Source organism: Chiloscyllium plagiosum, unplaced genomic scaffold (genome assembly GCF_037043375.1).
Source record: "Chiloscyllium plagiosum isolate Xiang-an unplaced genomic scaffold, Cpla_swu_hap1 HiC_scaffold_36, whole genome shotgun sequence".
NCBI classification, from domain to species: Eukaryota; Metazoa; Chordata; class Chondrichthyes; order Orectolobiformes; family Hemiscylliidae; genus Chiloscyllium; species Chiloscyllium plagiosum.
This window is the reverse complement of record NW_028270174.1, coordinates 33586252-33601675: the sequence shown is the minus strand read 5'-3', so window position 1 is coordinate 33601675 and position 15424 is coordinate 33586252. Positions and strand designations below refer to the sequence as shown.

The 15424-nt window shown below is 43.9% G+C and overlaps 1 protein-coding gene across 1 annotated transcript in view; it reads right to left on the bottom strand.

Annotated features, from left to right (window-relative positions):
* The window catches only part of LOC122539249 (cilia- and flagella-associated protein 337-like), a 118904-nt gene that overhangs the window by 45835 nt on the left and 57645 nt on the right, over positions 1-15424 (bottom strand). Inside the window, exon 10 of the mRNA XM_087980089.1 lies at positions 3240-3346. Coding sequence (XP_087836215.1) covers positions 3240-3346 — 107 coding nt within the window. The remainder of the gene's footprint in view (positions 1-3239; positions 3347-15424) is intronic.

The following is a 15424-nucleotide window of genomic DNA, read 5'->3' as shown; positions in this document are numbered from 1 at the left end:
GTTTATTTGTGCAAGTACTATTTTCAGGAGAAGTTGGGTAGCACAAATATCATAAATAAATAGGCCTCCTCCTAGATTCTGCTCATTAAACTTCATCCCAGCCTCCGAATCAAGAAAAGTGTATGTAAATAGTAAGAGACGTAATCTTTTCCCGGCCGTCCAGCTGAGCGGGATTCATATATCATATTTCCTTCTTCTCAACATACTATTATTCCAAATAGCTACCTTTTTCTCTCCATACTGAAATAACTGTATAAATTAAGTGGTTTTACACAAGAATTATGGATAGAATACACAAGAGGAAGATATTCAGCTTTTATGTCCATAACAGCTTACTGCAAAAGGAAGTCAGATAGTCCCACTCTCACCCTTTCCCTGCAGTCCCGAACGTTTTCTCTTTCAGATATTTATCCAATTCTCTTCTGAAAATCATAATTGAATCTGCCTCTGCAACACTCTCAGATGTGCATTCTAGCATAAATAATTGCCTCGTGCCACTGTTACCTCATTTGCTGAAAATGTGTTGCTGGAAAAGCGCAGCAGGTCAGGCAGCATCCAGGGAGCAGGAGAATCGACGTTTCGGGCATAAGCCCTTCTTCAGGCTCATGCCCGAAACGTCGATTCTCCCGTTCCCTGGATGCTGCCTGACCTGCTGCGCTTTTCCAGCAACACATTTTCAGCTCTGATCTCCAGCATCTGCAGACCTCACTTTCTCCTAGAAGATTGGCCAAGCACCTTAAAACAGCAATGTTTAGTTATAAACCTTTTTTGCCAGTGAGAACAGTACATCCCTCTCGACTTCATCTCGACTTCATGATTTTGAACATCTCTACCAAATCGCTTCTGAACCTTTTACATTCTAAAGAGAACAAACCCCAACTTCTCCAATTATCCATAAAACTGAAATTCATCATACCTGGAAGAATTGTTTTAAAATCTTTTATTCACACTCTCAAAAGCCTTCAAATCCTTCAAAAAGTGTAGTTCCTGTTGAGGTCAAAAACTCCAGCTGAGGTAAGCTGGTATTTTACAAGTATTCCTCACTATGTTCTTGCTTTTTTATTCAATGATCCCAAGTTTTGTTCCTGGGTTGGGTCCAGAAAGGTGGCAGAATTCCTGGCTCTGTGAACCCAAACTTTAAAATGGCCATCCACTATCCTCTCTTTTTTATTGCAGAAGGAGTGAGCTGAATTAAAAATTGCACCAGACAACTTGCAAAGAGCTAAGGAGACTGTCAGGTGCCGATGCAGACTGGGTGAAATGCCTGACAAAGTTCCAACGTAGGGTTAGGGTTCGGGCTAACATTAACCCTAATTAAATTAAAACAACAAAATATAAGACATTCCTCCAGCCCTCACACCCTCCATATGCCTCATCCAGGCCAAGCCATGCCAACCAACACCTTCAACCCATCTCCAATTGCCCCTCATATCCCCTATGTCCTTACATTCTCATGATCATTCATACCCGCTTGCCAAACTTACTGCCTACTTTCACACACCACCTTTCTCCCTTCATATACCGTGCCAACCTACCTAGTAGCCACAAATCCCAAACACAGAGGAAAAATTAATTTATATTAAAGTTCTACATTGCAGACTACACTCTATGGATAAAGGCAGTCTCATTCCCATAAAACACTTTGACATGTTTTGGTAATCTTGGCATATCCTGATGTTTGTCACTCCTTGACAGGTCTCTACATTTACAAAGGAGTTACGCATATTTTGCTTATAACTATCACCACAATTAACCATATCAAAGTCTATCAGACACCTGACCAAATGGGGATCTGAATTCCTCTCCCCAAAGGTTACCTGATCACCACTCTTCCCCTATTCAAGTGATGGCTGAATCTAACCCCAAGGTGTCTTGGTAACACACCCCAAGAAGTACCCCAGATCTCCAAAGGGGCACCCTGGCAATGCAAAAGGAATGTACTTAGAATACACAAAGTAACATTTGCGTCACATAAATGCCAGGATATGACCATCACCAACAAGAGAAATCTAACCACCACCACCCCTTGACATTCAGTGGTGTTACCATCACTGAATCCCCCACTATCAACATCCTGGGAGTTATCATTGATCAGAAACTCAACAGGACTCACTACATAAATGCAATGGCTGCAAAAACAAGCCAGAGGGTAGGAATACTGTGGCGAGCAACTCACCTCCTGACTCCCCAAAGCCTGTCCATCATCTACAAGGCACAAGTCAGGAGCGTGATGAAATACTCCCCACAGTGCAGCCCCAGCAACAAGCTTGATACCCTGCAAGACAAAGCAACCCATTTGATCAGCTCTGCATCCAATCCATCCACCAGCGATACTCAGTAACAACCGTGTGTACTATCTACAAGACGCACAGCACAAATTCACAAAAGATCCTTGGACAGCACCTTCTAAACCCACAATCTCTTTCATCTAGAAGGACAAGTGCAGCAGCTATATGGGAACACCACCACCTTCAAGATCCCCTCCAAGTCCTTCCTGACTTGGAAATATAGTGCCGTTCCTTCATTGTCACTGGATCAAAATCCTGGAATTTCCTCCCTAATGGCATTGTGGGACTGCAGAGGATCAAGAAGGCAGCTCTCGAGCACAACTAGGAATGGGCAATAAATGCTGGACAGCCAGCGATGGCCACATCCCACAAAAATGAATGAATTTTAAAATAAGACATATTCTGAGCTGGTCCACCTGGTGCACGCAGAGTTCCAAGCAGTAAGTAACTAAAATGGGATTTAAATAAGTCGGCTAATCACTTACATAGGCAGCTCCCTTTGGAAACCATGTCTGGATGAAGCCCAAGCTAACTCTACTCCCACAGAAATTGCAAGTGTTGTGACCTAGTTGAGTCTTGCAGTTTTCAGGCTATTCCTGCCACTTCACATAGGCTCTCTGACATGAAGAAAATTTGGATCTATGCCACAATTTATAAAGCTCAGAAGCTGGTATATCTTTTAAATGTTTTATTTTAAGCTTGCTCTGCCACTTTCAATGAATTGTGCACATTTATACAAGTCTTGCTGTTCTTGTACTCACCTTAGAATGTTTTTACTGCCTCCCTTTATTCTTCGTGGAAAAATATATCTCTGAAAGCTCATCATAGTTAAAGTGTTACTCAATTCAATTCTTTTATAAGTGAATCGATACTTTTCTTACAAATGTAACTGCATTATAGCCAAAATCATGACAAGCAAGCCAAGTAATATTTAGATCCATCATACCACACCTTCTTTCATCAATGTCAAAGGTCATGCACGTTATAGCAGCATCCCCATGAGCTCTGGTTAATTCAAAGGCAAGGTGGCCAGTGTCCAGATCCCACACTTTAATATCCTTATTGAACAAAAAGAGGAACATTTAAGTCATAGGAATTTAGGAAGTACTTTGGCCTTCATTAAACACTGGTCAATCTGTTCGCCAAGCAATAGAAGTAATTTACAAAACAAATGTATGTTACATAGTAGTTATATTACAAAGTTCTTTTCTGTTGTTTTGCCAACAAGAAAACATTTAATAAAGCAAAGTAAGTCTGCTCCCAAAGATTATGGCCTTTAAGCTGATTTCCACACTGTCCCATTATTTATTAGCTGGTACAATAAGTAAACATTTGCATTCAACATGGCTTTTATCTAATATATAGTGCCTTTAATGTACATTATATGCTAATGCATACAAAGAAAACATCTTCTACAACTTAGGGATGCAATAAGTTTAGATTCCCTACAGATGGAAAGTGGCCCTTCAGCCCAGGAAGTCCACACCGACCCGCCAAAGAGTAACCCACCCAGACCCATTCCCCAACCCGACATTTACCTCTGACTAATGCACCTAACACTATGGGCAATTTAGCATGGCCAATTCACCTAACCTGCACATCTTTGGATGGTGGGAGGAAACCGGAGCATCCAAAGGAAACCCACGCAGACACGGGGAGAATGTGCAAACTTCATACAGACAGTAGCCCAAGGCTGAAATCAAACCTGGGTCCCTGGCACTATGACGCAGCAGTGCTAACCACTGAGCCACTGTGCCGCCCCACACTAAGACGGTGGGGAGTTATAGCAGTAAGTTAAAGTAGAAAAGTAGCTGTTTCAAATGATCTGTGTTTAATAGTAAACACAGACTGCACATAATGGCACTTACAGCTGAGGAAAAAGTCACATAATAATAGTAAGCCGGTCATCCACTAAGTTAGTTGCATTTCTCCAATCAGAACATTGCTTAGTTAGTTGATAGCAGTAGCTAACAGTCAACAAATGTAAAATGTCTAAATCTGCTTACAATGAGTTGATGCCTTGTGAACTGTAGATTGTATGTAATTATCAACTGAGTCAAATACTAAACAGGATTCCCAAAATCAATAAGAGTAAACAAGCCAATGTGATCCTATTTGGATTGACAAACAAATTAAAAGAGAAATAAAGTGGAAAAATTACCTTTAAGAAATTCACTGGGACGATTATAAGAAAATACATTAACACATTTTAAAAATGGCCAAAAACAATGAGAAAAAAGCAGTTGCACAATATCAAAAATTGCAATCAGTTCTCCAGCAGGGAGTGAGAGATCAAAGAAATGAAATTTAAAAAAGATGTAAATGAACTTAAAACTGAGGACAAACACAAGATAACTAATCTTCTGATCAATTACTTCTTGCAGTAAAACAAGGGAAGGTATTCTGTGTAACACACACTATCTAAGTGGAAACAACTCATCTACTTTAATAAAAATTAAATGTCAATTTTGTATAAAATCAAAGAACTCAAACTAAAATTTTCCAGGGGTTTATGGTTTTATCCACAATACTGAGTGAAATATGGAACCACTCACAATCGTTGTAAGGGAGTTTTCAGATACTGGCAAGGTACAATGGACTGGAAAAAGACTAAATTGGTAGATAGGTTCAAAAAGAGGAATGAACAGAAGCAGCTACACTATGGTTTGTATGGCAAAATAAAATTGGTTATCATAAGAAAATTTGATAATAAATTAATAAACAGTTATAAACATAGATCCTGAATAGAAGGATTCTACATGACCAAGCATCTTTGAGAAAGTGATAACTGTTATGTTTGTAGTTGTGCTGTCACTTTAACATAGTGGGAGGGGTAATCAGGAGAGGGGAGATCTGAGGTCTGTCCAACAGATTAGCTGCAAAGACATATAATAAACTGCTGCTGGTTCAAGTTTGTACAGAATGAAAATGTGAAAGAACTGTGGATGTTGGAAATCAGAAACAAAAACGGAAATTGCTGGAAAAATCCAGCAGGTTTGGCAAATCAGAGTTAACGCTTTGGGTCCAGTGACCCTTCCACAGAACTCTTCAGGGAGTTCCATCAGGGGATACCATCAATAGCAGCAGCACACCTGGGAAGATGGACACTGGCTCTATCAGCCGACTCAGGTGAAATCAGATACTGACATGCAGAGGACAGCAATGCAGATGCCCAGTCTAAGCTGCCACCACTAGGAGATTCAGATGTTCCCGACTGCAACCTGAAAATTATGTACTTTTCCCAGAAAGACAAGTCAGGAACAAAACTCTACCCAGATAGAACTGGTTTTGAACTGGTGAACGTGGTCATGAGTGGAGGATCAGTCACTGTAACTGCCCAGAATCATATCCTGACATGTTCAGGGTTTGGGAGTTTTCCACATTGGATGGGTGTTTAATGTAGGGAGTAAGAGTTGTTATTCATCTCCCATTAAGAGGAAAGGTGCTGTAATAAGTGCACCAAGGCACCCTGATGAGGTAGAAATGAAATAAATAGCCAGGAGTTACTTTTGGTGGCCAAATGCGAACACCCAGATTGAGGAGAAAGCGGAATAATGCAAACCTTGCATATTATTAAGGAAGGTGCTGCCATTGCCATCTATTCAAATGTGGAAATGGCCTCCATCATCATGATAGTGGATTCACATCGATTTCACGGGATCAGTAGTAGAACCAATGTCACCGGTGGTCATGGATGCCCACTCCAAGTGGCCCGAGGTAATGGTTATGAAGTCAGTGTCAGAGGAAGCAACAGTAGGCCAACTTGATGAAATACTTGCCAAATTCAGGAACCCCTAAAGATATAGAGTGACAGTGGTCCACAGCTTGTAGAAATGAAATACCACAGAGTCAGACAGGTGAGATTGGCTCCATATCACTTGGCAACTAACAGCCAAATGAAGAAATTTGTATAAACAAGTCTTGAAGCTTCACAAGGAGAAGGTTCACTAGGATAGCGAATCAACAAGCTCCTCAGTTTGTACCATAACACGCCACATGCGATCCAGTACTCACTGGTGTCCTTAATGAGAACCATACTTGAATTGCTGTGGCCGTATGAGACCAGACAAATTGTAGAGCGAAATCAAGAAGAACAGATAGTCAGAAAGGCAGGCTCCCCAAAGTCAAGGATATTCTAAACAGGAGAGATCAGCTCAGAAATTATACATCTTGGGAAAAACGGATTCCAACAGTGCTGGTGCTTCAAAAGGCCACCACAAATGGTCATATATGATGTAAACCAGGGATGGGCTGGTCTAGAGGAGACACATCACCAGCTGGTCACTGCACCTCACTCACAGGAAGAAGTTCCTTAAAAGTCAGAGACGGTCCAGATGGAACCTGTGGTGTCAACTGAGCCATGTGTCTCCAAGCCAGGGTGGGTCATAGCCAGGGAAAAGACAGCAGCTGCATCACAAGAAAATGAAGGCCAAAGAGAGATGTATCAGCCGAACGGTAGAAGCCTTCCTGAAGTCCGGGAGACTACACCAGCACTGGGTCCTGAGACTAGGAGACAGTCTTCGTGAAACCAACATCCACTGTGAGACTAAACATGTCAATGTAGATTACAGGATTGGTGGTTTAATGGGGGAAATTGTCATTCTCCCATGTTTTCCATGCTTTTGTAAATATTTCTGACTATGTACACATGTTGGTCCAGATGCCTGTATAATATTTACAGTTCTTTATTAATGAGAGTTTTTGAAATGAAGGGGGAAGGTTGTTTTGTATTAGGTTGGGTGTGATTAGATTAGATTCCCTACAGTGTGGAAACAGGCCCTTCAGCCCAACCAGTCCACACCGACCATCTGAAGAGTAACCCAACCAGAGCCACTACCTTCTGACTAATGCATCTATCGCTATGGGCAATTTACCATGGCCAATTCACCTGACCTGCACTTCTTTGGACTGTGGGAGGAAACCGGAACACCCGGAGGCAACCCACGCAGACACGGGGAGAATGTGCAAACTCCACACAGACAGTCAACCGAGGCTGGAATCGAACCTGGGACCCTGGTGCTGTGGGGCAGCAGTGCTATCCACTGAGCCACCATGCCGCTCATTGTGCACACTGCTCCTTTAAGAGAACAGGTCAGGTGATCTGGGACGGAGGAGCTTGGGGATCAGACTGGATCCGATTGTGCATCTGCAAAGACATAAACTGTTTCTGCTTCAAATTTTTGTTTTTTTATAAATTATATTATAAATTAAACACTAACATAATAATAACACAAGAGAACTACTGAAAATTTTACAAGAATGATGTACCTGGATTTCTAAAAAATGAGTCTGTGGGAAGGCACAGTAAATTCTATTAATTACAAATAAATTAACAAGAGTAGAGAACCATTAATGCTCCTCAGAAAATCTGTTATAGTTGGGGTGGGGGTATAGAACATGGGGAAACAATAACGGGGGCATTTAGGCTTCAGCATTAAAATCATCAGTTTCTAGTTTAACTAAATGACTTCAATTCAGAAGCTTGATGCAAAAAACAGTCAAACAGTTACGTGGTACCAAACTGGGAGAGGAAAGGAGGACAACTTGGAAATTACAGTTTGGGATAAAATACCCAAGTAGAAAGAATAATGGCAGATGAAAATTTGCTAATAAATCTAAAATATTATACACTGAAATTTAAAGAAAAAGGGCTTGCATTTATATCGCTCAAATGCTTTAATGTACTCTTGAAGTGTAGTCACGGTTGTCATGTAGAAAATCTACCAGTAAATCTGAATGCAGGCGATGTGATAATAACCAAATAATTAGTTTCTATGACAGGGGGTCGTTAGGGCCGACTGCCTGCCCCTCTTCTGCGGTTACGTTAGAGCCCGGGTGTCCTTGGAGAAGGAGCACGCGGTGTCCACTAACACCCTGGAGTTGTTCAGGGAGAGGTGGGGCCGCAGGGAGTGGAGTGCATTATTTCTCCCTCCAACTCTATTTTGATTTAGTCCCTACCCTCCCCTTCACTGTTTTGATCACACAGCACTGCCCTTTGATGTGAAGGGCACTGCTTGTCACTGGCCACCCGGGTGTTTTCTTTTCTTCCTGGTGGTGGAAATTGAATAAAGATTCGTGCACCTTGTGTCTCTCACCGTGTCTCACACCTACACACACACACCATGGGTGCTGGGGAAAAAATAAGCACTACTGCGCGCGGTTAGGCGGTTAGGCGGTAGTGTGGACAGGGTTAATTTTTTAAAAAAAGGAAAAAAATATAACCAGGAAAGAAACAAAAAGAAAAAAAATAAACAGGAGATTCCTTTGATGTGAAGGGCACTGCTTGTCAAAAAAAAAGAAAAAAACTCACAGTGCTTAAAGATTCGTGCACCTTTGTCTCTCACTGTGTCTTGCACCTGCACACACACACCATGGGTGCAAAAAAAACATAAATCATCCCTTTGATGTAAGAAAGAAAAAAAAACTCACAGTGCTTGAGGAGGGCGGTTAGTCGTTGGTGTGCGTCCGCACCCAGGTCGCGACGTTCCGCCTTCAGACCTTGCAGCGATACCTATATGTCGAGCCTTCTCCTAGGAGGTGCGCCCTGGCGACGTATTTTTTTCGCCAGGTGCATAACCTCAACTACGACACGCAGCTCCTGTTCGTCGACCGTGACGGTTTGGAGGTCGCCCTCAAGACGCTGCCTGTCTTTTACCAGGACCTGATCACTGTCTGGAACATGGTCGAATCGCGTCGTGCCTACCCTCCGGCAGGAGTAGCGGCTGTCGTCAGGGAGCCGTTGCTCAGGAATCTGCACCTCTGTACTCGCGGGTTCGAGTGGCTGTCGGAGGGGAGGGCCGTGGCGGCGAGGGTGACCAGGGTCGGGGACGTGCTGGGTGCCGGGGGCCTGGGCTGGACGCTGCCGCAGGACATAGCGAGCAGGGTAGCAGTAGACGTCCAGTACGTGGCCACCTCCATCTGACGCCTTAAAACGGCGGTGCTCGGATCCGACATAGTGCACCAGTTGGAGGACGCTCAGGTGTGCGGTGGGATCCCGTCCGCGCTCACCCCAGCCCGGACAGAATTTCACATTGGCCCCAAGGTCCCGTACTTCCCGCGGGAGCCTGTGCCCCACAACCTGAGCCGCCTCCGGAATTTTAATTTTGTTCCCTTCCAGGGGGTAAAAAGGCGGGCCCTGTATAGACTGCTGCTTCCCCACCATCCACCTCTTCTCCCTCATCCACCGTCCGGACACGCCTTAGCATGCCCATTTGCCACCGGGCGGTGGGGATCCCTAGTGGAGGGCTCTCTACGCAGGAGTCCTCCCCCTTTCTCTCGGGGATCTGGGGTGGAGGGTACTGCACGCAGCGGTCCCCTGCAACGGCAGATTGCGGTGGTTCATGGACTCCCAACTGCTTGTTCTGTGGCGCTGTGGAGTCCGTGAACCACGTGTATATTGGGTGTGGGCATTTGCACTTCCTTTTTGATTTTCTTAAAAACCTCCTCCTCTGCTTTTGGTTGCACTTCAGTCCCACGCTCCTGATCTTCGGGCACCCAGTACGGAGGAGAGAGGGCAGGTCTGAAGACCTCCTTGTGGGTCTGCTCCTGGGCCTGGCCAAACTGGCCATCAACAGGTCCAGGCAGCGGGCCGTGGAGGGGGTCGTTAGGGCCGACTGCCTGCCCCTCTTCCGCGGTTACGTTAGGGCCCGGGTGTCCTTAGAGAAGGAGCACGCGGTGTCCACCAACACCCTGGAGTTGTTCAGGGAGAGGTGGGGCCGCAGGGAATGGAGTGCATTATTTCCCCCTCCAACTCTATTTTGATTTAGTCCCTACCCTCCCCTTCACTGTTTGATCACACAGCACTGCCCTTTGATGTGAAGGGCACTGCTTGTCACTGGCCACTTGGGTGTTTCCTATCTTCCTGGTGGTGGAAATTGAATAAAGATTCGTATACCTTGTGTCTCTCACTGTGTCTCACACCTGCACACACACACCATGGGTGCTGGGGAAAAAATAAGCACTACCGCAGTTAGGCGGTAGTGTGGGGGAAAATTAAAAAAAATCAAGATTCGTACACCTTAAGACAAAAAAAAACTCTCAGTGCTTTTCCCCCTCCAACTCTATTTTGATTTAATTCCCGCCCTCCCCTTCACTGTTTGATCATGCAGCATTGCCCTCGGGTGTTTCCTTTCTTCCTGGTGGTGGAAAGTGAATAAAGATTTGTGCACCTTGTGTCTTTCACTGTGTCTCACACCTGCACACACACACACCATGGGTGCTGGGGAAAAAATAAGCACTACCGCAGTTAGGCGGTAGTGTGGGGGGTAAATTAAATTTTTAAAAATAAACAGGAGTGTCAGGGGTTCTGTTCACTCTGATGGCTGGCTCTTGAGGGAGCTGGACCAGTGTGTGTGAAGGATTCTCCTCTTGATTGTGTCAAAAAAATTTTTTTAAAAAAACTCACAGTGCTTCCTGAAATATTAGTATGAACGGATTCTTTTCAGCCATGAATGACATGGACAATGGCACATCACATGTCCTAAACGAACAAAGTAGATTCTTAATGTTGAGAAAAAAAAGATCATATTCTGCAACTACATTTGAACAGCAAAATGAGGATCTTCCGAAGGAATGACAATCGTCTATTTGCTTGCATTTGCATGTCATTAATGAATAATCTCACCTTGTTGATATGCAATTTCTTATCTCCAACATGCCAGATAGAAAATAGATAGCAATAATTCCCAACATGAAAGTCAGGGTGGGTAGCTTTAGCTTGCCACTTGATCCTCCAAGCCTCCATTTTGCACAAGTCACCAACATTTCCGGTTGCATTTTATGAGCGGCAACCGCCTTTATCACCCTGTCCACAGACGTTAGCTTCAGATAAAAATCAGTTTCACTGCACCATCACTGCATATCTCCAACCAATTTGTTGTTATCCACTTCAATGTGGCACTTCGGAGTGCACTGGCACCTTTCATTGTAACGTTGATGCCAGACCACTTCGATGCAGGAACAAGCACCCATTTCATGAATTGGAACAAGGTGCATCTCAAAGCTCCTCACTTACTTGCTTAGTGCTCACTCACTTTGCACCTACTTGGATGCTCACTGCATCTGTGCTGGGCCTTACCTTTTAGCATTTTGTTAAGTCATTCAGAACTTAAATGCTCACAGTACTTCTGTCCTGTCTTGTTCAGTGTAGACATAAAGCCAAGCAGCCTCTCATGGTTGTCAACATGATCAGTCAAGGGGGTGGACATGCTGCTGTATTACATGTGCCAGCAGTGTACACGGAAATCATACTATCTGCTATGTCCCAAAGTCTAATGGGAGTGGTCATGGATCAGGTCGAGGGTGATGGCATTCAGTCAGGAACTAAGCACAGTAAATCAAGGATAGCATCTGACATCAATCAGGGGCTTGGACACAGTCAGTCAATCACTTAGGTAGACAGGATCAGGAGTTCCATATCACTGAGCACAGAAAGTGGATGACAATTCATCATGCAGGTCCAGTACAACATGTCCAGGAATTTGCAATTAGTCAGTCGGGGAGCTGCACAGAGATCATACAACAGTCCAGTCACTTACCAAACAGGATTCTCTGTCTAAGTCAGTCAGCAGGGCGAGCCATGATCTGTCCTGAAATCTTCTCAATGAAAGTCAAAAGTTATCAGGGGCCAATACTGCAGCAGGGAAGCTGGGGAAATCAATTGTGAGGATTGGAAGCAACATGCTGGAATGCAGAGGGGACAATAATTATGAAAGGGGCCAAATCAAAATATAGAGATGAAAGACAAAGGTGCATTAGATGACATTGTTTCTGTGGGAAGGACATTGATGGTCACAAGTATGCTGGTTTGATGGTGAAGATGTAACTGAAAGAGATGAAAATGGAAAATGGTTTCCATCACACCCAAATTAGGTAGAGTGGTTTTGTCTGTCTGAGCATGGTGGCTGTACTTGTGAATAATGTGAGGCCCTTCAGGGGACAATTGCATTAATCAGGCACTTACACTGTACAGGTTGAAGACATCGAGAATCATGGTACCCTGCATGCAGTGTCTAACTACGTGGGATACACATCTTGGCCACAAACAAACTTGAGCATTTCCCTAGTCATCAATACATGATTTAAAAAGTCTTACCTGCAGTCCATAATTCACAAAGACAATCCAAGATCCCATAGACTAACAAGGGCAAGGAATCAATTTTATCTCACCTTGAACTCCAAGTATTTGACAACATGCTCTTATTTGCAATGATGCCTTTTTTGGGTTATGTGGGGGTGAAGGTACAAGGTATCAGTAATCAAACAACATGTACAATCCCCTACTGTAATTTGCAACATTATCCATACTGCATACATTGGAATACAATCTGCTATGTCAAAGGTCCATGTTGAGATAATTCATGGCCTTCCTTGTCAGTTTCATCCATGTTGCACTGTCTGAAGAATTAATTTAAACCAGCATATATGTGTGATGTGAAAGCTTACTGCTCACACTACTAAGAACCTGTTCTGTTTCTGATATTCCCCAAATACTTTCATTGAAATCATGACCAACCACAGCAGGCATTGTCATTGCTGTGGCCACCATGTTATGAAACCTAAAAATAGTAAGGAGAAACAAATTCGACACTAAGCCTCGGGTCAGCAGCAACTTCCAGTTGCTAGCTAACACCCTCCACATGAAGAAGTTGCAGTTGAGGGTCCCCTCAGAACACAGAGGAAGTACAGAATGCCCAGAGTGTACTGCTCTCAATCACATTTCCTCTAGATGACTCATGTCTGCTGTCAACCGCAAATTACTGATGTCCTGTGACTTTGCCATATGCTGGCGTAGAACATGCTACATGAAGGGTGGTCATCCTATCAATGGTCAATGTAAGAGCAATACTTTACTTCTATGCAAATGGCTGTTTCTAAGGAGCCACTGGCGATCACTGTGGTATTCATTACCGACAGTTACATGTATCAAGACTGTTACCAATGTTATGGATAATATGTTACACGTGTCACATTGAGAGTGCCATATAATAACACAGAACTTCATCAAGAGCAAAACTTGGAATCCCTATAGTGTGCAAAAAGGCCATTCAATCTGACTAGTCCACACCCACCCTCTGAAGACATCCCACCCAGACCCATTCCCCTACCCTATCCCTGTAACCCTGTATTTCCCATGGCTACTGCACCCAACCTACACAACCGTGAATAGTATGTGCAATTCTGCACGGCCAATCCACATAACTTGCACATCTTTCTGTTTCATTAAAATTTAAGTCATCTGTCACCACTGGCACCACATTTTAGAAGTGTGCCAGATACCCTGGATGCTTATATCCTTGACTTGGAGATGCCGGTGTTGGACTGGGGTATACAAAGTTAAAAATCACACAACACCAGGTTATAGTCCAACAGGTTTAATTGGAAGCACTAGCTTTCGGAGCGCTGTTCCTTCAGCAGGTCATCAAGGAGCCTGATGAAGGAGCAGCGCTCTGAAAGCTAGTGTGCTTCCAATTAAACCTGTTAGACTATAACCTGGTGTTGTGTGATTTTTAACTATATCCTTGATAGCTCTCCCTTTCCTGCTTCATTTCAAAGCTCCAATGCCTTACAAGGAAACTTACTAACAGACAAGGGCTGTCTCTTCAAATAAGGCTGAGCATAGAGACAATGCAGTTCATTTTTCCACAAGGGCTATCATGGAGCAGATGATAAGCCTCTTCAACATGAGGCTCTGACACTTAAACGATCTGGGGTAGATTTGCAGTACACTCCAAATAGAATGTGCTGCATGCTGCGCTGTGCATAACTGGAGCAGGCAACAAGAGGATAATGGATGCTTAAGAGCTCGAAGATCAGTAACAATCTTCTGAGGAGGAAGATGAGGAATTGAGCAAGACGAGCACATTCAATTTGACTGAGCAGTGCAGCATTGGGCACAACACGCCAGACAAGACTTAACTGACACCTAGTTCTAATAGAAGCAATGGGTGAAGTGTCATTCAATCACTGTAAATTTGTTGCTGCTCAAAAAGCAAATTGTCCTTATTTGTTCCCAGAAGCAAATGGAACTTTCCTTTGGGTTATGTTTTGCTTTTGCTGAGTTAAGTGAATACTTTCAGTCTTCTTTTGAAGCTTCATGGGATGTTGGCACCACTGGCTGAGTAGGCATTTATTGCCTATCCCTTATCACAGAATCATTACCGCACGCGGAAGGAGGCCATTCAGTCTATCATGTCTCCAAAAACTCTCATTACCCAGTGCCAATCTCTTGCTTTTGCCCCCATACCCTTGTGTTCTATTTCCATCTAAATAATCATCCAATGCCCTCTTGAATGCACCAAACGTACCTGCCTCCACCATATTTTTAAGCAGTGATTCCTTGTTTTTTCTCACAACACAAAAAACCGAATTGTGGATGCTGGAAATCTGAACAAAAACAGAAATTGCTGGAACATCTCTGCGGGAGTGGCAGCATCTGTGGAAAGAAATTAGAGTTCAAAAGACTATGGTCGTCCTGCCAGTCTGCAGGAAGTATGAACGGCTGCAGCTCCTCACAGACTGCGTTGTTTAGTTGGAGCAGCAGTTGGACACACTGAGGAGCATACAAGAGGAAGAGAGTGTGATAGACACTAGTGACAGGGAGATGGTCACACCAGAGGTTCAGTCAGGTAGATGGGTGGTCGCCAGGAGAGGTAAGTCGATAGTGCAGGAGTCTCCTGTGGCTATTCCCCTCTCTAATATACTGTTGTAGGGGGAATAGCCTCTCATGGAAGTATAACAGCAGCAGCCAGGCCTGTGGCACCACAACCGGATCTGCTGTATAGCAGCATCAAGCAAGATCCAAGTGAGCAATAGTGGTCAGAGACTTGCTAGTTAGGGACACAGTCAGACACTTCTGTGGCTGTGTTCGAACTCCAGGATGGTTTGTTGCCTCCCTGGTGCTAAGGTTAAGGATGTCTTTGAGCAGCTGCACAAAATTCTTCAGGAGGAGGGTGAGCAGCCAGAGGTCCTGGTGCACAGTGGTACCAATAACGGGTAGAAAGAGGGATGAGGTCCTGCACAGTGAGTACAGGAAGTTAGAAAAGAGGCTAAACAACAAGACCTCGAGGGTAGTAATCTCTGGATTACTACCAGTACTAAGTGCTAGCGAGGCAAGGAATAGAAAGATAGGAGAAATG